At 42.9% G+C, this 23,131-nt stretch overlaps 1 protein-coding gene across 1 annotated transcript in view; it reads right to left on the bottom strand.

Annotated features, from left to right (window-relative positions):
- Positions 1-18,104, bottom strand: part of LOC126273238 (putative odorant receptor 71a) — a 95,148-nt gene extending 77,044 nt beyond the window's left edge. The window contains exon 1 of the mRNA XM_049976782.1: positions 17,928-18,104. Coding sequence (XP_049832739.1) covers positions 17,928-18,104 — 177 coding nt within the window. The remainder of the gene's footprint in view (positions 1-17,927) is intronic.
- Positions 18,105-23,131: the final 5,027 nt, after the last annotated feature.

Here is a 23,131-nt window from a genome sequence, read left to right as displayed (position 1 = left end):
AAGTGACAACTTTTATTATCTTTCACGATACGTTGTGAGGCTGAGCGACAAATACCATGATGAGAGTGGCGTATAGGCAGCCCGGTGACACCGCCAGTGTCTTGGGTCAGAACGGCTCAATCAGTCGTCAGTTCTAACCATGGTAGGGGCCAGCGTATGCGAGCTTTTTTTCTGATATATTTCATGGAGTTGCGAAATTCCAGAAAAAAATTCTGTATCGAAATAGGAAGAAAACCTTTACACATCAAATCCTCTTGGTAGCTCGACTCATTAACTTGTGTTAAAGGTCATAGATCTTGGCTTTCTGACAGCCAAGCTGCTTCGCAATACCAGCGTCTCTGAAGAAATTCGAATCGACCATCAGCGATACGAATTTCTATATTGTTCTTCACTTAAGACTCACATGCCAGGGTGATAAGTATGAAGGAAATGAATCTCTTGATTACTGTCGGGCCTCTATGCTAAATTTCCACAGTAGCAATTAGGAACTCCCTGCAAACATTTGCTAACAGCGGCTCTAGCAACGTACTTTTTGTCTGGGTAGCTTCAAATGTGGGCAATTTTGTCACCTTAAATCCAAATGAATATTTTAAATATCACTTGTGAACAGCGTTCACTTCTCTATTATTTAAGGTATAGACCTCAAAACAAGCAATTTGCCTGAGTAGCTATAGAGCAAGTTTTGATAGGTATTGACACAATCTTTTGCATCCATTTATCATAGACAATCAAAGAAAGAAATCAAACACACTAAATTGCATTTACTCTCTGTGCCTTGACTAACACATATGAATCCATGACAATAATAAATTATTTGACGAACCCCTCATGAAAGGAAAAAGAACAGAATCTGACGCTTTAATTCTAGTGCACTGGATCAGAAACAACGAAATTAATTCTGTGCCACATTAATGTAGTGCATTCTAGTGTAATAAAATAATCATCAAATAAAAACGGTTTTGTGCCTCCTTTGCTATCAAGAGTGAAACACAGATCGTAGGCGCTTCAGTCTGGAACCGCGTGACCGCTACCATCACAGGTTCGAATCCTGGGCATGGATGTGTGTGATGTCCTTAGGTTAGTTAGGTTTAAGTAGTTCTAAGTTCTAGGGGACTGATGACCAAAGACGTTAAGTCCCATAGTGTTCAGAGCCATTTGAACAATTCGTAGACCGATTTTATGGGTCACCACTCAACAACATTAAAGCATTTTACATGGTCGAGAGTGCGGAGTGGAGCAGACGTTGTCGGCAGAAGGCGAGACAATGCAGTGCCTCAGCCCCCACCGGTAGGCAGTAAACGGGTCCCAGAGAACTCAGATGGATGCGGTGCCAGAGGCAGATGGTCGCAAAGAAATCTTTCGCCAAAACATTGTTGGACCAAACTGTTATTACCAGTGTGACAGAAAGCGAAAAATATTGTAGATTCGCTTAAATTACACTCATAGCTTCAGCACCGAGAGGAAAGGGGCGATAAAAACTTTGTCGACGTGTGCCTTTAGTTACCAGACGTCGTATTAGGTAGTCCCGCGTTTTATCTCCAGGCTACGGTCGTAGTTAAGAATGAAGTACTAAGACTGAAGTCAAGACTTCCTCTGGGAAGTGCCGCAGTCTACAATGTTACCAGATCGAGCATATTGCCGGACATAGGATTCTGAGAGGACTGTATTGCCCACCTTACGTGAACGACTCGGCGGTCAATTTTTTGCTCTAAGACTGTATCTACAACACATATTGCACGCTAAAGACCCATAAGAATTCAAAAACAACAGTAGTTCATGAGAGCAACGTTAACTATAGCGTTCGAAGTATACATAGTACTGTATACTTGTGTGTAAACGCCTTCCAATGCCCACTCAAGGAAGACAAGGATACACAGTCTATCTTCAATATTATAAATTCGCCTCAGTTTGCGGATGAACTCAGACTTAGGTTAGTAATAATTTAGAATATTTAGCAGTACTGTATCCATTGGTGTTAAACTCATTTTCGACCAATGATTCCCACAGCTACAGCAACACTAATAGTTATACCTCATAGACAAAATACTGGCGCAGTACTGTCAGACGAAAAGATCAACCTGACACAAACTGTGGGAACTTTGTTTTACAAACTTAGTACCTGGATAATGGCCTTTTTCCTATTTGAGACATCTGTAAACATTGCTCATTGAGACGATTTAAGACGAAACTAAATTCCTTCAGCTACGACAATGTTTAAAGAAATCCGTGAAGTAAAGGACACCACCTCTAAAACTTCTGCATTCCACAGCGCTGTGGGATAATGCATATAGCCAGGTCAATACTTATGAGAGACAAACGGTTATACCTTTTTCTTTTGCACTGCACGACGTTTTCAACAAACAGATAGCGCAATAGAGTAGCTCCAATGGAAAGGAACACTTCCTATTTAAATTTCTGCATCCTGCATGTTGGCAGTTCTGTGTTGGTGGCAGTTATGTGATTTTATTTTTGTGATTATAAATAAAGTTGAATGTATAAACTGGGTAGCCGAGGCAACTTGTTCATGGTGATTCGGTCAACCAAATAAATGGATATACTGAACATGCTGCAAATTGATACAGGGAGCCTGTGTGTCAGAATTCTCAGCCAGTGTGGCACAACAGCGTTACGATACAAAAATGAGCCACAGAGGAGAGGATTTGGTGGTCTGTTGGGCTGATGAGAGGTTCATATATCTATTGTCTGGGTTCGATTCCGACTTTCGTCAGTGATTTTAGATAGGGAGAGACACATTTCATTCTCTTCTAGCTATACCAAGTGAAGAAGATATAATGGCTTTGTGGTCTGAAATTTACATTAGAAATGATATTCCCTCTCTACCAAGTAGACGTTAGGTTGAGCCACAATCAAGTCTGAAGTGGTGACATGTAGAAACACTATCACCAGTAACCTTTCTTATACTAGTTATTTATTTCTAGTGACGATAAAAACGCTATGTAGGCTCACAGAACACTTATTCCATCTTTTATCTGAGCTTCTGTATGTCGATAAAATTGGTTCTGAACTGGGAATGCAACTCAGACCACCCTTAACGCGGAATTTGTTCCCTTCGTGACAATACAGCTCGGCTACAATTTGTTGTTTGTTCAAAACTACAGATTCCTCAGCATCTCCACATACTGCGCGTGAGTGGGTTCGAAACCTGGCCCGACACTAAAGATTTCATTATGTATGATCAAGATCTAGCATGAGAACACCTATCTGCTGGTGGATAATAATTTCGATTATTAATGTATTTTCATTCTTTGTCAACACTAACGAAATCTAAGGTTTTTGACTCCCAGTGAGACAATGAATTATTTGCGAGAACACTGTAAGTTAAAGATGTTATTCCAAGCTGCTGTTGGAGAAAAAATCGGTAGCTGACTTCTCTTTGCGTGTACTCAACAACGATATGTGTGGGACTCTATTCCCAGTCAACACTGAACTCTTCGTCATATTATTTCTAGTTCAAACATGCTCACATGTCGCTTCTGGTGCAACAAACCCATATTTAACGTTCGTTTTCTCTAGAATAAAACAGCGATAGGTGCCGGGTTGGACTCTTGGGAAGGAAAAAATTAATATTTCGTCTTGTCTTTCGGTTAAAACATCTAGCTACTGCCGAGAAAATGCGATATGTCACAGTTGATTGTGCTTCGATAGCTACTCGATTAGGTTCTGGGTTCGAATCCCTGTCCAACAGAAAGCTTTACCTCACGGTATTTCAAATAAGTTACTTGTTAAGAAGCAATATTTAACATCTCTCGTAGTTCGTTAACAGGGACAATAGGTGCTGGGTTGAAATTCAGGTCCGATAAAAAGTTTTGCGTTATGTAATTTAAAGTTGATATTTGTTAACTGATACTGTCTAAAATACAGATATGTCACTCTCTGTATGCCTAATGAGGTATGAATGTTAGTTTCCGTCAGTCAAGAAATCTTTGCTTAGTCTGCATGACCTCGGTTTGAATCCATATGCAGAACGAGATGGTTCGTCGTGTCATTTGGAGTTCATACATATTCTCAACTAACTGCTCGTGAATAACTTAAAATTTTAATGTCATTTTGTGTTAAATAATAAGTACGGTATGTTACCATGAAGAGGATGTCATGAATTCGACGAACCTATCTGACGTAATAACGAGAGTGCTGACATTTCAGGTATGTCATTTATTGTAATAAATGTTAGCTTACAAGCCTTAAGGACAGTCTCATCTGTGATAAGGTGATCCCTACGTACGTCAGATAGGTAATTCAAAGGACATGTAAGAATAATGATGTTGGCAACAGTAGCAAATTTTACATGAAAGTTGTAGTTATTGTTAACTCTAGAACGCTAAAGAGGAGAAAATGTACATTGCTACTAAACCATTGCACACTACTGGCCATTAAAATTGCTACACCACGAAGATGTGCTACTGACGCGAAATCTAACCGACAGGAAGAAGATGCTGCGATATGCAAATGATGCGCTTTTCAGAGCATTCACACAAGGTTGGCGCCAGTAGCGACACCTACAACGTGCTGACATGAAGAAAGTTTCCAACCGATATCTCATACACAAACAGCAGTTGACCGGCGTTGCCTGCTGAAACGATGTTGTGATGCCTCGTGTAAGGAGGGGAAATGCGTACCATCACGTTTCCGACTTTGATAAAGGTCGGATTGTATGTATCCTATCGCGACTGCGGTTTATCATATCGCGACATTGCTGCTCGCGTTGGTCGAAATCCAATAACTGTTGGCAGAATATGGAATCGGTGGGTTCAGGAGGGTAATACGGAACGTCGTGCTGGATCCCAACGGCCTCGTATCACTAGCAGTCGAGATGACAGACATGTTATCCGCATGGCGGTAACGGATCGTGGAGCCACGTCACGATCCCTGAGTCAACAGATGGCGACGTTTGCAAGACAAAAACCATCTGCACGAACAGTTCGACGACGTTTGCAGCAGCATGGACTATCAGCTCGGAGACCGTGGCTGCTGTTAGTCTTGACGCTGCATCACAGACAGGAGCACCTGCAATGGTGTACTCAACGACGAACCTGGGTGCACGAATGGCAAAACGTCATTTTTTCGGATGAATCCAGGTTCTGTTTACATCATCATGATGGTCGCATCCGTGTTTGGCGACATCGCGGTGAGCGCACATTGGAAGCGTGTATTCGTCATTGCCATATTGGCATATCACGCGGCTTGATGGTATGGAGTGGCATTGGTTACACGTCTCGGTCACCTCTTGTTCGCATTGACGGCACTATGAACAGATGTGTTACGACCCGTGGCTCTACCCTTCATTCGATCCCTGCGAAACCCTACATTCTAGCAGGCTAATGCACGACCGCATGTTGCAGGTCCTGTACGGACCTCTCTGGATACAGAAAATGTTCGACTGCTGGCCTAGCCAGCAGTTTCTCTATATCTTTCACCAATTGAAAACGTCTGGTCAATGGTGGCCGAGCAGCTGGCTCGTCACAAAACGCCAGTCACTACTTTTGGTGAACTGTTGTATCGTGTTGAAGCTGCATGGGCAGCTGTACCTGTACACGCCATCCAAGCTCAGTTTTTTACTCAATACCCAGGCGTATGAAGGCCGTTATTACGGCCAGAGGTGGTTGTTCTGGGTACTGATTTCTCAGGATCTATGCACCCAAACTGCGTGAAAATGGCATCACACGTCAGTTCTAGTATTAATATTTTTGTCCTATGAATATCCGTTTATCATTTGCGTTTCTTCTTGGTGTAGCAATTTTAATGGCCGTAGCCCCGCGCGATTAACCGAGCGGTCATGGACTGTGCGGCTGGTCCCGGCGGAGGTTGGAGTCCTCCCTCGGGCATGGGTGTGTGTTTGTCCGTAGGATAATTTAGGTTAAGTAGTGTGTAAGCTTAGGGACTGATGACGGTAGCAGTTAAGTCCCATAATATTGATAAAAATGACCTGTAGTGTAATTATTACTACTCCAAATATTAGTCAGTGGAAGACATAACCTATAGGTTATGCATTAATTAATTACATTTATTGGGTCTCCAGTGGTATATTACGTACCATATTAACTGCAGAATTTTCTGTTTTATACCGTATTGGATTCGTAAATTTAACGAATGGTATGTAACCCAGAGTTAAGGTATTACGTTGAGTTCGTGTTAGTGTGTGTGTGTGTGTGTGTGTGTGTGTGTGTGTGTGTGTGTGTGTGCGTGTGCGTGTGTGTGTGTGAGAGAGAGAGAGAGAGAGAGAGAGAGACAGAGACAGAGACAGAGAGAGAGAGAGAGAGCAGAGTTTGTTTAAGATGCCAAGATATGACTCAGAATACCAGGAAAAGTATGGTCCGATCGGTCCTGAAATAGAAACCACTGTGAAAATCGATAATGTTTTATTTACAACAAATAGCTACACCTTCAAGCTACTTCTCTATATAGTCGCCGCTGCCACTAGTCTACAGATCACTGTCTGTGCCAAAATATTATTTTTGTAGCCAGCGGTTCATGTGAGCAAGAGATGAAACTCAGGTGGAGCCAATTACAGGCCGTATTGCGAATGATCTAAAAATTGCCACGTAAAACGCTGCAAGAACACCTTTATTGCCCCTGCAGAGAGCGGACGAGAATTGTCTCATGAGGAAGGAAACGCATAACAGTTATGCCATATGCGCTGCATATCAGTCGAAATCTTTCAGCTGGCGCTCATACTTGACGGAAAACGCTATTTTCTAAGTGTCTTTATGTTTTCATTGCGCGCTCAGAACTGAAAGGAGCGGCGTGGTTTGACACACTAGAGCCACTGCCCGACACATCAACGCTAAATTTCTTCGGATTTTCACTGTAGTTTCCATTTCGCGCCCGATCGGACCTTACTTTCTGTGAAATAGCTTCGCAACAGTGAAGAATCCTGTGGTGTTCAGTAACCAAAACTTACACCACACAACACAGAGTAATACAACAATCCAGAATCGAAACACTGGCGAAGCGAAACAGCGCACGGTGATGCCGTTACCGTCACTGCGATAACGGCGTCGTTGTGGCGCTCTGCCATTGCATTCACTGAACACACAGACGAGGTGCACGTCTGCCAACTCTTCATCAGTAGAAATATACAAACTACTGTGTACCAGTGTTAACGCACAACTAACATTGTGAGAAAAACGAAACCCTTGACAGTACAGAGCAGTACCGAATGCAGACTTGAGGGGAATGAGTATGGAGGACGTACCTATCGTCAACAGCAGGTAGTGCAAGCAAAAGGACACAAGACACTCAGGTAACCCTCGACATTTTCATTGTCGTGCACTTATTCTGCAGCAACACAGACACAAAGCTAACTGGCGCAGGAAACCAAACTAAATGTAATAACTCTGTAATGAGCTCCGGAAACGTGGGTCTCTTGCATCCAAATAGGCTCTAAGACAAAGAGCACGACGCACCACGAAGGAATAATCCGAATTCGCCGGAAATCCGTAGATGTGATGTATATGTGCAAAAAAACAAATCATTACAATTGGAGAAAAATTGGATTATTTATTCAAGAGAAAGAGGGGTTGGTTGTGGGATGAGACCAGACAGCGAGGTCATCGGTCTCATTGGAGTAGGGAAGGAGACGGAAGGAAGCCGGCCGTGCTCTTTCAAAGGAACCATCCCGGCATTTGCCTGGCCGCTATCGACAGGGGATCTCAAGTTGATTCCGTATTTCTAGATTTCCGGAAAGCTTTTGACACCGTTCCTCACAAGCGACTTCTAATCAAGCTGCGGAGCTATGGGGTAGCGTCTCACTTGTGCGACTGGATTCGTGATTTCCTGTCAGGAAGGTCGCAGTTCGTAGTAATAGACGGCAAATCATCGCGTAAAACTGAAGTGATATCAGGTGTTCCCCAGGGAAGCGTCCTGGGACCTCTGCTGTTCCTGATCTATATAAATGATCTGGGTGACAATCTGAGCAGTTCTCTTAGATTGTTCGCACATGATGCTGTAATTTACCGTCTAGTAAGGTCATCCGAAGACCAGTATCAGTTGCAAAGCGATTTAGAAAAGATTGCTGTATGGTGTGTCAGGTGGCAGTTGACGCTAAATAACGAAAAGTATGAGATGATCCACATGAGTTCCAAAAGAAATCCGTTGGAATTCGATTACTCGATAAATAGTACAATTCTCAAGGCTGTCAATTCAACTAAGTACCTGGGTGTTAAAATTACGAACAACTTCAGTTGGAAAGACCACATAGATAATATTGTGGGGAAGGCGAGCCAAAGGTTGCGTTTCATTGGCAGGACACTTAGAAGATGCAACAAGTCCACTAAAGAGACAGCTTACACTACACTCGTTCGTCCTCTGTTGGAATATTGCTGTGCGGTGTGGGATCCTTACCAGGTGGGATTGACGGAGGACATCGAAAGGGTGCAAAAAAGGGCAGCCCGTTTTGTATTATCACGTTATAGTGGAGATAGTGTGGCAGATATGATACAGGAGTTGGGATGGAAGTCATTACAGCATAGACGTTTTTAGTCGCGGCGAGACCTTTTTACGAAATTTCAGTCACCAACTTTCTCTTCCGAATGCGAAAATATTTTGTTAAGCCCAACCTACATAGGTAGGAATGATCATCAAAATAAAATAAGAGAAATCAGAGCTCGAACAGAAAGGTTTAGGTGTTCGTTTTTCCCGCTCGCTGTTCGGGAGTGGAATAGTAGAGAGATAGTATGATTGTGGTTCGATGAACCCTCTGCCAAGCACTTAAATGTGAATTGCAGAGTAGTCATGTAGATGTAGATGTAGACTGATTTAGGGAAATCACGAACAACCTAAATCAGAATGGACACGGGATTGAACCGTCGTCTTCCCAAGAGAAAGGGATTCACAAACTGATCAAGTTAGTAATGCGTTGATCCACCACTCGCATTCATGCAAGTAGTTGTTCGGCTTGGCATTGATGGATATCCTCCTGATGGATATCGAGGCTAATTATGTAAATTGGCGCGATAGATGTCAAAATCTTGAAGTGGTTGGAGGGCCGTGCCCACCATGCTCCAAACGTTCTCAGTCGGGAAGAGACCGAGCGACCTTGCTGGCCAAGGTGGGGTTTAGCAAGCACGAAAACAGGCAGTAGGAACTCTCGCCCTGTGCTGGTGGGCATTATCTTGCTGATGGCCTGGCATGAAGGAACAAAATGTGGTGTAGATTACTGCCGACGTACTGCTGTGCTGTAAGAGTGCCGCGGATGGCAACTAAAGAGGTCCTGCTACGAAATGAAATGGCTTCCCAGACCACCACTCCCGGCTGTCGGGCCGTACAGCACGCGACAGTCAGGTTGGACATCCCACTGCTGTATGGAGCGTCTCCAGACACGCTCTCGTTGGTCATCGGGGCTCAGTCCGAAAAACAGCAGTGGCACCCACACTTCGTGATCCCGCCATACTGCTCTGTGACGTCAGTGACAGTGCCATTTCTTTCCATAGCAGACCCCTTTGCCTGTCATCTGCGGCGACCTTACAGCTTATCAGTACGTCGACGATATTCTGTACATCATTTTGTTGTATTTCACGGAAAGCAGTTCTGGGCTTACATTTCAGCAAGACATCCTACTGATTTCTTCGTGCTTGCTAAACCAACGATCTAAAGCTCCATTTGGACAGAATTTTGCACTATATCCATCAGGAGGACATGTAGCAAACCTCTCAGTAAACGCCAATCCAAGTAACAGCGTGCATAACGACCTTACTTGCTCAATTTGTAAAGCTCTTTTTCCTGATTAAATCATCCAATGTTTCTGAAAGTGTAGTAATTTGTTTGTCTGGATATGTACATCATTTCCAGTGATTTCAGTGGCATTCGGATAATTGCTTCGTGGTGCGCCTCTTTATTTTATTTATTTATTTATTTTTTCTTTTACCTGTGATGGACTCAGAAGATACACTCAAACAACCGTTAAATCCCATAGTGCTCAGAGCCATCTGAAGCAACCTAGGCTAGGGCCTTCCATCGGTAGACCGGTCGTCCGGTGCAAGTCTTTTGAGTTGACGCCGCTTTGGCGACTTGTGTGTCAATGGGGATGAGATGATGATAACACAACAACCAGTCTTGGAGCGGAGAAAATCTCCAACCCAGCCGGGAATCGAACCCAGACCCCTTTGCATGGCACTCCATCGCACTGATCACTCAGCTATCGGGGCGCACGGTACACAAAAGTGGTGATGAGGAAATCCTGATTGTAAAGATGATGGTGCGGGAATGTATTTAGTAGTGTGGCTTTTATTTATTTATATTTATATTCATTGATCATTAAACTTACATCTTTTCCAGGATATACCTAAGAAGTTGCTGAGGTAGCAAACTGATTATGTCTACAACTAATATAAGACAGATATACACTTTAGCTGATAAGGGGTACAACTACAGGTGTGTGGCTGAATCAACTTTTACACCACGTTAATAGCACAGTATCGGCATTCTACATATACAATAGAAAGTCGAATTACTATACATACTTGAAGTGCCTGAAATATACAATCACCAAAGAAAACAAAATCATTTCTGTTTTTAACAGCAGCTTAAATTATCAAACACTCACAGACACCGTCACAGACAGACAGACACACATACACAATATCAACTTAATATAAATATGATTACAAGTTTCTATAAAATTTGCCGCTATCAGCAGCGATATTAATCTCGTATGTTCTTTGCACATGCAGCTCCTAAAACCCCATCTTTGCTTAGTTTAGTGTATTGTATGCAATGTACATACAACTGGAAAAGCATCATATGTTCACTGAAAATTATTTTAATTTCTATTACTGTTCACCAATCGAATCAAAATGTCTGCATCAGTTTGAGTTTTGTACTAAAATATTTTGTCTTCTGCTGCCAGGCAATGTCAGAGTTTCCCCAAAACTCATACACAGAATACATTCATATTTCTTTACGTACTGGAACAAGATGTAATAAAAAATGGAGGTTCCTATTTTAAAGAAACGCGGTTGATATCCGTTTGACCTATGGCAGCGCCATGCAGCGGGCCAACCATGGCGCCATCTGCTTTCATCCTTCAAGGTAGACAAGTTTCGTTCTTTGCAGTTTTTTTGTTTGACGCTTATTTCGTGAGATCAGTGGACCACTCTGTACATATATGGTTGTGCGTGTGTGCGCGCGCGCGCGCGCGTGTGTGTGTGTGTGTGTCTGTGTGTGTGTGTGTGTGTGTGTGTGTGTTCCACATCTCCTCCTATACACTGGACTGGTTTCAGCCAAGCTTGGTAACTAATGAGGAGGTATTGAATAGGATTGGGGAGAAGAGAAGTTTGTGGCACAACTTGACTAGAAGAAGGGATCGGTTGATAGGACATGTTTTGAGGCATCAAGGGATCACAAATTTAGCATTGGAGGGCAGCGTGGAGGGTAAAATCGTAGAGGGATACCAAGAGATGAATACACTAAGCAGATTCAGAAGGATGTAGGTTGCAATAGGTACTGGGAGATGAAGAAGGTTGCACAGGATAGAGTAGCATGGAGAGCTGCATCAAACCAGTCTCAGGCTGAAGACAACAACAACAACAACAACAACAACATGTGGGAGTGTAGAAGATTTTCCATGAAATTGTGAGGTGTGTGTGTGTGTGTGTGTGTGTGTTTGTGTGTGTGTGTAACAAGGGTTGGGGGGGGGGGGGGAGTCGGAGGTACGGTGGATATATGGTATATGGTAGGCCGGGGGCTGGCTGCTTTTAACAAGGCAGCAAACAAAGCTACCTCATAAATGCTTCGACAAGGCAACCATAGAATCATGTTCCTATGTTTGTTCCTCTGTACCTGTCTAATTCTAAGTCTTTATAGATCCAAGGGAGAAACAAAACTGGCGTCCTAAGGATCAGAGCATGGAATGTCAGATTCCTTAATCGGGTAGGTAGAAAGAAAATTTAAAAAGAAAAATGGTTAGGTGAAAGTTAGATACAATGGGAATTAGTGAAGTCTGGTAACAAGAGGAACAAAACATCTAGTCAGGTGAATATAGAGTTATAAATACAAAATATAAGGGTAATACGGAAGTAGGTTTAATAATGAATAAAAATAGGAACGTGGATAACCTACTACTCAGAGAATAGTAAACGCATTATTATAGCCAAGATAGACATGAAGCTCACGCCTACTACAGTTGTAAAAGTTTATATCAAAATTAGTTCCGCAGTTGATGAAGAGCCTGAAGAAATGTGCGATAAAAGGAATTTTTCAGATAGTTAAGGGGGACGAAAATTTAATAGTCATGGCGGACTGGAATTCGACAGTAGGAAAAGGAAGAGAAAGAAAAGTAATAGGTGAATATGGACTGGGTGTAAGGAATGAAAGAGGAAGCCACCTGGTAGTATTTTGCACAGAGCATAATTTATCATAGCTAACACTTGGTTTAAGAATCATGAAAGAAGATTGTATAAGTGGAAGAGGCCTGGAGACACTGGGAGGTTTCAGATAGATTGTATAACGGTAAGACAGAGATTTAGGAACTAGGTTTTAAATTGTAAGACATTTCCAGGGGCAAATGTAGACTCTGATCCTAATTAACTGGTTATGAACTGTACATTAAAACTGAAGAAACCGCAAAAAGGTAGAAATTTAAGAAGATGTGAGCTGGATAAATTGAAAGAACTAGAGATTGTAGAGAGTTTCAGAGAGAGCATTAGAGAACGATTGACAAGATCAGGGGAAAGAAATACAAACAAGAAGAATGGGTAGATTTGAGAGATGAAATAGTGAAGGCAGCAAAGGATCAAGTAGGTAAATAAACGAGGGCTGGTAAAAATGTTTGGCTAACAGAAGCGATATTGAATTTAATTGATGAAGGGAGAAAATATAAAAATGGAGCAAATGATGCAGGCAAAAAGGAATACAAACGTCTCATAAATGAGATCGACAGAAAGTGAAAAATGGCTAAGCAGCGAAGGCTAGAGGAAAAATGTAAGGATGTAGGGGCATATATCACTATGGGTAAGGTAGATACTGCCTACAGGAAAATTAAAGAGACTTTTGGAGAAAAGAGAACCACCTGTATGAATATCAAAAGCTCAGATGGAAAACCAGTGCCAAGTAAAGAAGAGAAAGCAGAAAGGTGGAAGGAGTATATAGAGGGTGTATACAAGGGCGATGTACTTGAGAGGAATATTATGAAAAGAGGACGTAGATGAAGATGAAATGGGAGATATGATACCGCGTGAAGAAATTGACAGAGTACTGAAAGACGTAAGTCGAAATAAGGCCCAGGGCGTAGACAACATTTCATTAGAACTACTAACAGCCTTGGGTGAGCCAGCCATGGTGAGCAAGATGTATGAGGCAGGCGAAATACCCTCCGACTTCGATAAGAATATAATAATGCCAATCCCAAAGAAATCACGTGTTGACAGGTGTGAATATTACCGAACTATCAGTTTAATATGTCACGGTTGCAAAATACTAACACGAATTCTTTACAAACGAATGGAAAAACTGGTAGAAGCTGGATTTGATGGGTTCTATAGGAATTATGGAACACGGGAAGCAATATTGACCCTATGACTTCTCAAAGAGATAGGTTAAGTAAAGGTAAACTTACGTTTCTAGCATTTGTAGACTTAGAGAAAGCTTTTGACTGTATCGACTGGAATATCCTGTTTCAAATTCTAAAGATGGCGAAGGTAAAATACAGGGAGCGAAAGGCTCTCTGCAATTTGTACAGAAACCAAATGGCAGTTATAAGAGTCAAGGGGCACGAAAGGGAAGAAGTGATTGAGAAGGGAGTGAGACAGGATTGTAGCATATCCTAGATGTTATTCAAACTGTATATTGAGCAAGCAGTAACGGAAACAAAAGAAAAATTTGGAGCAGGAATTAAATTCCATGGAGAAGAAATAAAAGCTTTGAGGTTTGCCAGCGACATTATAATTCTGTCAGAGACTGTAAAGGACCTGCAAGAGCTGTTGAAGGGAACGGACCGTGGCTTGAAAGAAGGATATAAGATGAACATCAACAAAAGCAAAAGAAATATATTGGAATGTTGTCGAATTAAATCAGGTGATGCTGAGGGAATTAGATTAAGAAATGAGACGCTTAGATGAGTTTTGTTACCTGGGAAGCAAAATAACTGATGATGGTCGAAGTAGAAAGGATACAAAATGTAGACTCTATATGGCAAGGAAAGCAGTTTTGAAGAAGAGAAATTTGTTAACATTGAATACAGATATAAGTGTCGCGAAGTCCTTTCTGAAAGTATTTTTATGGATTGTAACTATGTATGGAAGTGAAACGTGGACGATAAATAGTTTAGACAAGAAGAGAGTAGAAGCTTTCGAAATGTAGTGCTACAGAATAACGTATACGATTAGATAGGTAGATCACGTAACTAATGAGGAGGTAGTGTACAGAATTCTGGAGAAGAGAAATTTGTGGCACAACTTGACACTAAAAATGAATCGGTTTGTAGGACATGTTGTGAGGCATCAAGGTATCACCAATTTGGTATTGGAGGCAAGCGTGGAGGCAGACCAAGAGATCAGAGGGATGTAGATTGCTGTAGTTACTCAGAGATGAAGAGGCTACACAGGATAGATCGGCATGGAGAGCAGCATCAAACTAGTCTCTGGACTGAAGACCACAACAGCCAGCCAGTGTGGCCGAGCGGTTCTAGGCGCTTCAGTCTGGAGCCGCGCGTCTGCTACGGTCGCAGGTTCGAATCCTGCCTCGGGAATGGATGTGTGTGATGTCCTTAGGTTAGTTAGTTTTAAGTAGTTCTAAGTTCTAGGGGACTGATGACCTCAGATGTTAAGTCCCATGGTGCTCAAAGCCATTTGAACCATTTTTTGAAGACCGCAACAACAACATGGATCCAACATCAACCACAACAATTTTCTGTAATCCTCGTCGTCCTAAAGCTACTTCTAGTGAGAGCAGACTTCAGGACATCGGTCTTTTAGATTGTACTCCACAGTACTCCTTCATCGGTCACGTTCCACAGCCAGCTGTCAGACTGCACGTGAAATAGTTGATTATTTAACGGGAAAAAGCAAGTAATTAATGTATTATTGCACATATTCGATTGGTTTATTGCTTAACATTTTATTTTCTTCGCTTAAGCTAACCAAAGAAAGCATGTACCGCGATTTTCCTCATCTAAAGTAGTTTTCAAATGCTTTCAAAGCTAGGTTTTTGAATTATAAAGAATAGAGCGGAAAAAAGTTTCTAGTACCGGTTTGAACGAAAGTGTAACTGCATAAATATTAAAAGGTAATATTTGTGAGAAACAATGAAACAGTTCGTAACAAAAAATAGATTTACCTCTTCGTTTTTGTAAAAATTTAAACGTAACAACTATATTTTTGCAGTCGCTTTGTGTGAGATGTCTGCTCGTGGGTCGACATAGAATATCATAAATTTCCTTTACTTCGCGTCTATGGTCTTTTTTTTTTTTTTTGCATAAGTGTGCCGGTTTCGGTATACTATGACCATCTTCAGATCAGCAGCAAAATATCCGAAAAAATACAAATACACTATTAGAATGTCTACAGCTTAAAACAATAAAACATACCACAATGAAAAGTACTACTGACATACATTTGCATTTGTGCGCTTTAAATATGAAGAGGCATTCCTGTTTTATAAAAACGTGTCCTAATAGAGTGCCATAGTGGCGTTGTCAAAAGTTAAACACAAAATCAGCACCAGCTTCGTCAAATATACATAAGTAGTTGCATATGCCAGAGTCATCTTATCAGCAGTACTACTGTTCAAAGCAGCCTACCGTACAGTAGCCATAAAAATGTTTGTATTACAAGTTCACCAGGTGCAGCTGCTGTAGGCACACACATATTCTTCAGGGATTAATTGTACCGTAAAATAAACGGAGATGCAATCGTATAGTCTGTAATCGGCTTATAAGGTGTAAAGTGGAAGATGTAAGCCGATTACATTGAAGAATATGTGTATACGTACAGTAGCGACATCTGCTGAATTTGCAAAACAAAAAGTTGGTGTCTACTGTACAGCACTTTGTATTGAACAGTAGTACTGCTGACAAGATAACCCTTGCATATGCTGTTATTCATATATATTTGACGATTCTGGTGCTGATTTCGTGCTTAACTTTTGACAATGCCACTATGGCACTATATTAGGATACGTTTTTATAAAACAGGAATGCCTCTTCATATTTAAAGCGCACAAATGCACACGTATGTCAGTAGTACTTTTTATTATGGTCTATTTTATTGTTTTAAGCTGTAGACAATCTACTAGTGTATTTTAATTTTCCCCATATTTTGCTGCAGATCTGAAGATGGCAATTGTAGACTGAAACTGGTAGTCTGATGGCAGAAACATTTCTGACTATAGACGTAAAGTAAAGGAAATTTATTGTATATCCGGGTCATTGTTTTATTCGCGACAGTGTCGTAGCTTGTAGGGAATATTAAATGATTAGTGCAGCATAACAGCTTTATACACTACTGGCCATTAAAATTGCTACACCAAGAAGAGATGCAGATGATAAACGGGTATTCATGGGACAAATATATTATACGATAACTGACATGTGATTACATTTTCACGAAATTTGGGTGCATAGATCCTGAGAAATCAGTACCAGAACAACCACCTCTGGCCGTAATAACGGCCTTGATACGCCTGGGCATTGAGTTAAACTGAGCTTGAATGGCGTGTAGACGTACAGCTGCCCATGCAGCTTCGACACGATATCACAGTTCATCAAGAGTAGTGCCTGGCGTTCTGTGACGAGCCAGTTGCTCGGCCACCATTGACGAGACGTTTTCAATTGGTGTGAGATCTGGATAATGTGCCGGCCAGGACAGCAGTCGAACATTTTCTGATCCAGAAAGGCCCGAACAGAACCTGCAACATGCGGTCGTGCATTATCCGGCTGAAATGTACGGTTTCGCAGGGGTCGAATGAAGGGTAGAGCCACGGGTAATAACACATCTGAAATGTAACGTCCACTGTACAAAATGCCGTCAATGCGAACAAGAGGTGACCGAGACGTGTAACCAATGGCACCCCATACGATCACGCCGCGTGATACGCCAGTATGGCGACGACGAATAGAGGCTTCCAATGTGCGTTCACCGAGATGTCGACAAACACGGATGCGACCATCATGATGCTGTAAACAGAACCTGGATTCATCGGAAAAAATAACGTTTTGCCATTCTTGCACCCAGGATCGTCGTTGAGTACACCATTGCAGGCGCTCCTGTCTGTGATGCAGCGTCAAGGGTAACCGCAGCCATGGTCTCCGAGCTGATAGTCCAAACTGGTGCAGACGTCGTCGAGCTGTTCGTGCTGGTGGTTATTGTCTTGCAAAAACAGACACCTTCACGATCCGTTAGAGACATGGGGATAAAATGTCTACAGTCATTTGATCTCGACCAACGCGAGCAGCAGCGTCACGATACGATAAACCTCAATCGCGATGGGCTACAATCCGACCTTTATCAAAGTCGGAAACGTCATGGTACGCATTTCTCCTCCTTACACGAGGCATCACAACAACGTTTGACCAGGCAACGCCGGTCAACTGCAGTTTGTTTATGAGAAATCGGTTGGAAACTTTCCTCGTGTCAGCACTTGTGGTGTCGCCACCGGCGCCAACCTTGTGTGAATGCTCTGAAAAGCTAATCATTTGCATATCACAGCATCTTCTTCCTGTCGGTTAAATTTCACGTCAGTAGCATATCTTCGTGGTGTAGCAATTTTATTGGCCATTAGTGTATCTTCATACGTGCTAGAACACTAATACTGCTAATCAGTAAAATGCAATGCTACACCAGAAGAACGTCAACAACAGTTAACACCACTGGACGTAACGTTGTCGTCAAATTTAATAATGCTGCATAGTTCTCTCTACTTTTCTAGACAGTGAGTAGTGGGTGCCTAGCGAGCCGAGGTGTCTTGTGGTGGCCCACCTGGAGGATGTAGAAGAGCGTGACGCCGTTGGCCTGGGCCCGCGGACGGGCGCCCCTGGAGTCTCGCTGGTAGCGGCGCCGCATCTCCAGCAGCAGGCCGAGCAGCAGCTGCATGCGGCCGCGCTGCCCCATGAACGACCAGATCTGCAGGGGAGACCACGCTCGGGTGACACACATCTGGTGACAGGCTACTGCACAGCACCGGCACAGGTCCCCGTACCGCGTCTGAGCAGCTTCCCAATCTGCACGACGCGACTTGTAATGGAAAACACGTAAATAAGTTACATGAATGTGTGGTGACATTTCTTTTGGACATGTCCGAAAGAACAGACACAACGCATTCACCAAATTGATTCACCTCGATGGGGAATGAATCAACAACATTCAGAGCGGAAGCAGAATATCGTTCGATCTTCAAGCGGGCCCGGAGGATACGGAAGGGTACAGTGGATAGGTGGCTAAAGGTGGGAATGTGGGTCAGCCTGGGAGCGTGACGAGACAGTCGGTGCAATTGTGATGAACACCGTGTCTGGATGGCACAATAGTTAACGCAACTGCCTAGTATGCATGAGATCCTGAGTTGGAGACCCTGACCAGTATATCTTTTCTCTCCTAGCCACCGATTCCCCACAAAGTCCAAATGCAGCTCCACCTTCAATTTACATAATAAGCAAAGAGACACCATAATGAGAAACTTCCCTGAGGCTGTGGCTAAGTCATGTCTCAGTATTATCCTTTCTTTCAGGAGTGCTAGTTCTGCAAAGTTCGCAGGAGAGCCTCTGTTGAGTTTGGAAGATAGGAGACGAGGTACTGGCAGAAATAAAGCTGTGAGGACGGGGCGTGAGTTGTTCTTGGGTGGCTCAGATGGTAGAGCACTTGCCCGCGAAAGGCAAAGGTCCCGAGTTCGAGTCAATCTGCCAAGAAGTTTCGAACAGACACCTTGCTTGAACTAAACTTTCAGGTACATTGGAACTGTGTACCAGACTGGGATCCTTTCCTTTCGCAGGTAAGTGCTCTACTGACTGAACTATCAGAGCATGGCTCGTCACCAGCCTGCACAGCTTTGCTTCAACCAGTACCTTTCCTCCCACGGGTGATAGCCAAAATAATGTCAACACTGGTAGTAATGGGATAGTTGTGTTTGACGGTCAGCAACGCAGGTAAGACAAGTGTTACGCTCGACTGTACGTGTTCAGTACGGACTATGCATCAGTGCAGGTTGTTTACGAGTAGTGCACACTTCGTGTTTGCATTCAGAGGCCTTCGTCGACGGGCTATGGAAGGCCTAACAGAGGGCGAAGAGGGCAGATTGTGGGGCCTGGTTGGCTGGAGCATCAGTAATGAAGGCAGGCAACTTATTGAATGTTTCGGGAGCAACTGTTTCGTCATGACAGCCTACAGAAAAAAGGGAAAGACATCGTCCTGTAAACGTAATAGTGGGCGCAAATCAGAACTAAATGACAGAGATCGTCGTGCGCTCACACGAATTGTTTCAAAACAACACAAAACTACTGCGAGACCCCGTATCTATCGACAATGTCCACCGACAACTCCATAAAGCGAATATTCGTGGTCAAGCTGCTATACCGAAACCATTAGTGACGACAACCAACGCAAAGAATCGTAAAATATGGTGGTAGGGCCGGCCGGAGTGGCCGAGCGGTTCTAGGCGCTACAGTCTTGAACCCCCGACCGCTACGGTCGCAGGTTCGAATCCTGCCTCGGGCATGGGTGTGTGTGATATCCTTAGGTTAGTTAGGTTTAATTAGTTCTAAGTTCTAGGTGACTGATGACCTCAGAAGTTAAGTCCTATAGTGCTCAGAGCCATTTGAACCATGGTGGCAGGAGCATAAATCATGGAGGGCTGAGCAGTGGGCAAGGAGTCAACGTTTTCGTTATTCACAACACCAGGCAGGGTTTGCGTTAGGAGAACGCTAAAAGAAGCCTGCAATCTTGATTGCTTGAGTCCAAAGCTTAAGGATGGATGGGGAAGTGTGGTGGTGTAGGCAGCCATATCATTATATTCTGCTGGTTCGATCATTACTCTCGAAGGACGTGTTACGTCAACGATTATGTGAACGTTTTAGGTGATCAGGTGCACCCCATGATTCAAATGTTTTCCCCCAATAATGGTGCCATATTTCAGGACGATAATGCACCCATTCACACAGCCAGAACAGTACAATCGTGGTATGAGGAGCATGCAACTGAACTGAAGCGTCTTCCGTGATCAGCACAGACCCTGGACTTAAACATTATCGAAGCTTGTGGGCGGTAGCAGATTTCTGCCTCCCTCGTCACTACAAGGGTTGGAAGAGGTTCTGATAGGAGAGTGGCATAACATTCCATGATTATATGCCAGTATTCCAAGAAGAATCGCAGCTGTATTATGGGCAAATGGAGATCCAACTCCGTATTAATAAACCATTCCAAAGTAAGTACAGGTGCTGGCATTATTTTGCCTATCCCTTGTACCTTCTCCATAATATCCTTTCTTTCAGGACTATTAGTCTCACAAAGTATGTTAGCCAACTTTTGTGAAGCTTGGGAGGTAGGCGAATAGGTACTGGTCAAAGTACGGCTGACAGTGGGTCACAAATCGTGCTTGGATAGTTCAGTCAGGAGATCACTTGCCCGTGAAAAGCAAAGGTCCCTGTTCCAGCCTGGTGCTCAGTTTGAATCTGCCAGGAAGTTTCAAATCAGTCCATATACTGCTGCTGGAATCTAGTTTTCATGTCAGGTGCTGTGATTGCCGTCAAAAATAGTGCGATTTCTGGTTCATCAGTGGGAATTATACATGAGGCATTGACACACGATTGAAAGATTTGGAATCCGCAATCCCTCTTTGCATGTGGTGCATTGATAAGGCTGTAGTGAAACTTATTGTGATTGTGAGTGTTAATTACTTGATTGTGGAATTCAGTGGACCAAGGTCTGGTTTTTACTGTGGAAACGCGATCAACATCTACCTCTACCTTCAAATCTATGCCTTGTCACTCTATGGTTGCACCTACCACACTGCGTGCAACATGTAAAACAATTTCGGCAGGGGGTAGAAGAACGCAGAGAACCACCAGCCTTCCATCCCAGAATAAACAATGTTAAGTCTACTCAAAACTCATTCTGTAAATTCTATCTCAAGCAACCTAAAATACATTTCTGTAGCTACCTTCTTGTAAGTCCTATACCTATCCTAGTCTGCTACTATAAGCACTAAAACGGATAAGCCACGAATTGCTTACCACATGAGCAGACCATGAAACATCATCGTGGTTATGTTGTGAATTATCGGAGTCAAATGCAAGCGGCGTTGCAGGCCACGAGACTTCACAACAAGTGTTTTGCGTGACCAATGTTCTCTCCTGACCCACTCACACAACGAGTGACATGACATGCCTCCAATCAGGGTGCTATTGCCAGCGATTCAGGGAGCGGGCTATGTACCCGCTGACACAACCCGCCTTCCAGTGGTCTTCAGGAGTGCAATGAAGCTGCCCATTCTGGGACAACAAGGCAATCTAGTATTCATACGTGCATGTTAGCGGATACAAGCCGACTATCATTTTGATGACGACCTATTCTGTGGACTTGGCCTAAGCTCGATGATTTTTTTTTCCTCACAGCATTACTGCGGGCTTGGGCCCTACACCACGGTTGTGCCACAGCCAGCCAGAAGCTTCTATTGTGTGCCGAACTCCTAATGCGCATAGAAAATGTAAATATAGGCCAATTAAAAATACTTGATAGCTGACGTCTGTCACCATTACAGTGTTGCCAAAACGGCTGCCGCTCAGTTAAAGGTGACATGCGAACACAGTTGGTTACTTCACAAATGGTGAATGTCTGTTCATGTAATGCAGATCAATTTCGTCAGCGGCTGCCGTCGGAAATGGGTAGAACGCGAGGAACTTTGCCGACAGCTGATTTCCAGTGACCAATGACTGAACTGCAGCAGACGAGGTGTTTTTTTTTTTTTTGCCAAGAATTTAGAATCGTGTCTTAACCTAATCACAACCTTGTGATGTGCAATGCATATGAGAAAACAGCATTCAATAACCTGCGGCAGAATGATTAATAACACTCACTTTGTTGATGGCAAGCGTTTAAAGTAGAACTCTACGAGCAAACAAAGACAGAGAAATTTCAGTTTCAGCACTAAAAGCGAACAATTTCTTCTGGCTTTCGTCAGTTATCTGAAACTACCCTCATACTGGCTATAGGAGCTGACGCTATACCAACCGATCAGTCCTGGTTAACACTTGGTTACACGTTTTACAGGTTATAGGCGATACAGGCAGACTCCAAACAAAAAATGATACGGAGGAAAAATAAGAGCAAATAAAAAATGATGAAAATTGTGTGACAAAAGATTGAAAATAAAAACTATATTTAAGCCAGCTAATTGGAAATAATAATAATCAGAGTCGATTTGATAAAGATTCTTAAATACAAAAAAATTAGAGTTGAAGAGATTAGAACCTAAGACTTCCCGCACAGGAAGCTTGTTACTTTTGCACTACTTCAGCAAGTAGAGTGATAGTCATATAACAGAACCAGTTGCATCCATGATTGCTGCCGTCAAAACGTTTGGCCTCATGTCATGTCTGATGAAGGTTGTCTGCTGTAGGCCAATCTCTGTGATGATAATAATTCAGTATGCTACAATGAATCGCGTCTTGTGCGAAAAGATCCAGTACTGTTTGGCTAATGCTGAGAATGAAACGCCATTGGTTTGTGTGTGTGTGTGTCTGTGTGTCTGTGTTGTTTTTGGAGTGGTTATCATTACTGATGAAAAGCGTAATAAAAGGAACAGACCCAGGACTCGGTATCCAAACACAGCAACAACAAAAGCCAGACAAGGAATTGGAAGTGAACTGACCGTTTTTTGTGGCCGTCTGGCAACGGCACACAATTCGGAGGTGACATTGAGCGCAGTGATTAGAGGAAGACAGCTCCAACGCGTGGAGAGTCAACTATCAAGTAATTTTAATCAGACTGTATATAGTGTTCTTGTTCAAACAAAGCGAACTGCAACGCCTTTGAAACACAGTGGTCGATACCTCCCTCCACATTAATTGTTCTTATAATGTAATTTCTAATGCGCTTTGGGATGTAAAAAAAGCAATAATTTTGTCAGGTCATTTTGAGGGAGGCGGAAACTCTTTGCCCACTTGTCTTGAATTATAGAAGCACGTTCTTTTTTT

The sequence above is a fragment of the Schistocerca gregaria genome, chromosome 5 (genome assembly GCF_023897955.1).
Source record: "Schistocerca gregaria isolate iqSchGreg1 chromosome 5, iqSchGreg1.2, whole genome shotgun sequence".
Classification (NCBI taxonomy): domain Eukaryota; kingdom Metazoa; phylum Arthropoda; class Insecta; order Orthoptera; family Acrididae; genus Schistocerca; species Schistocerca gregaria.
The sequence above is the reverse complement of the archived record's forward strand: the minus strand, read 5'-3'. Positions and strand labels throughout refer to the sequence as shown.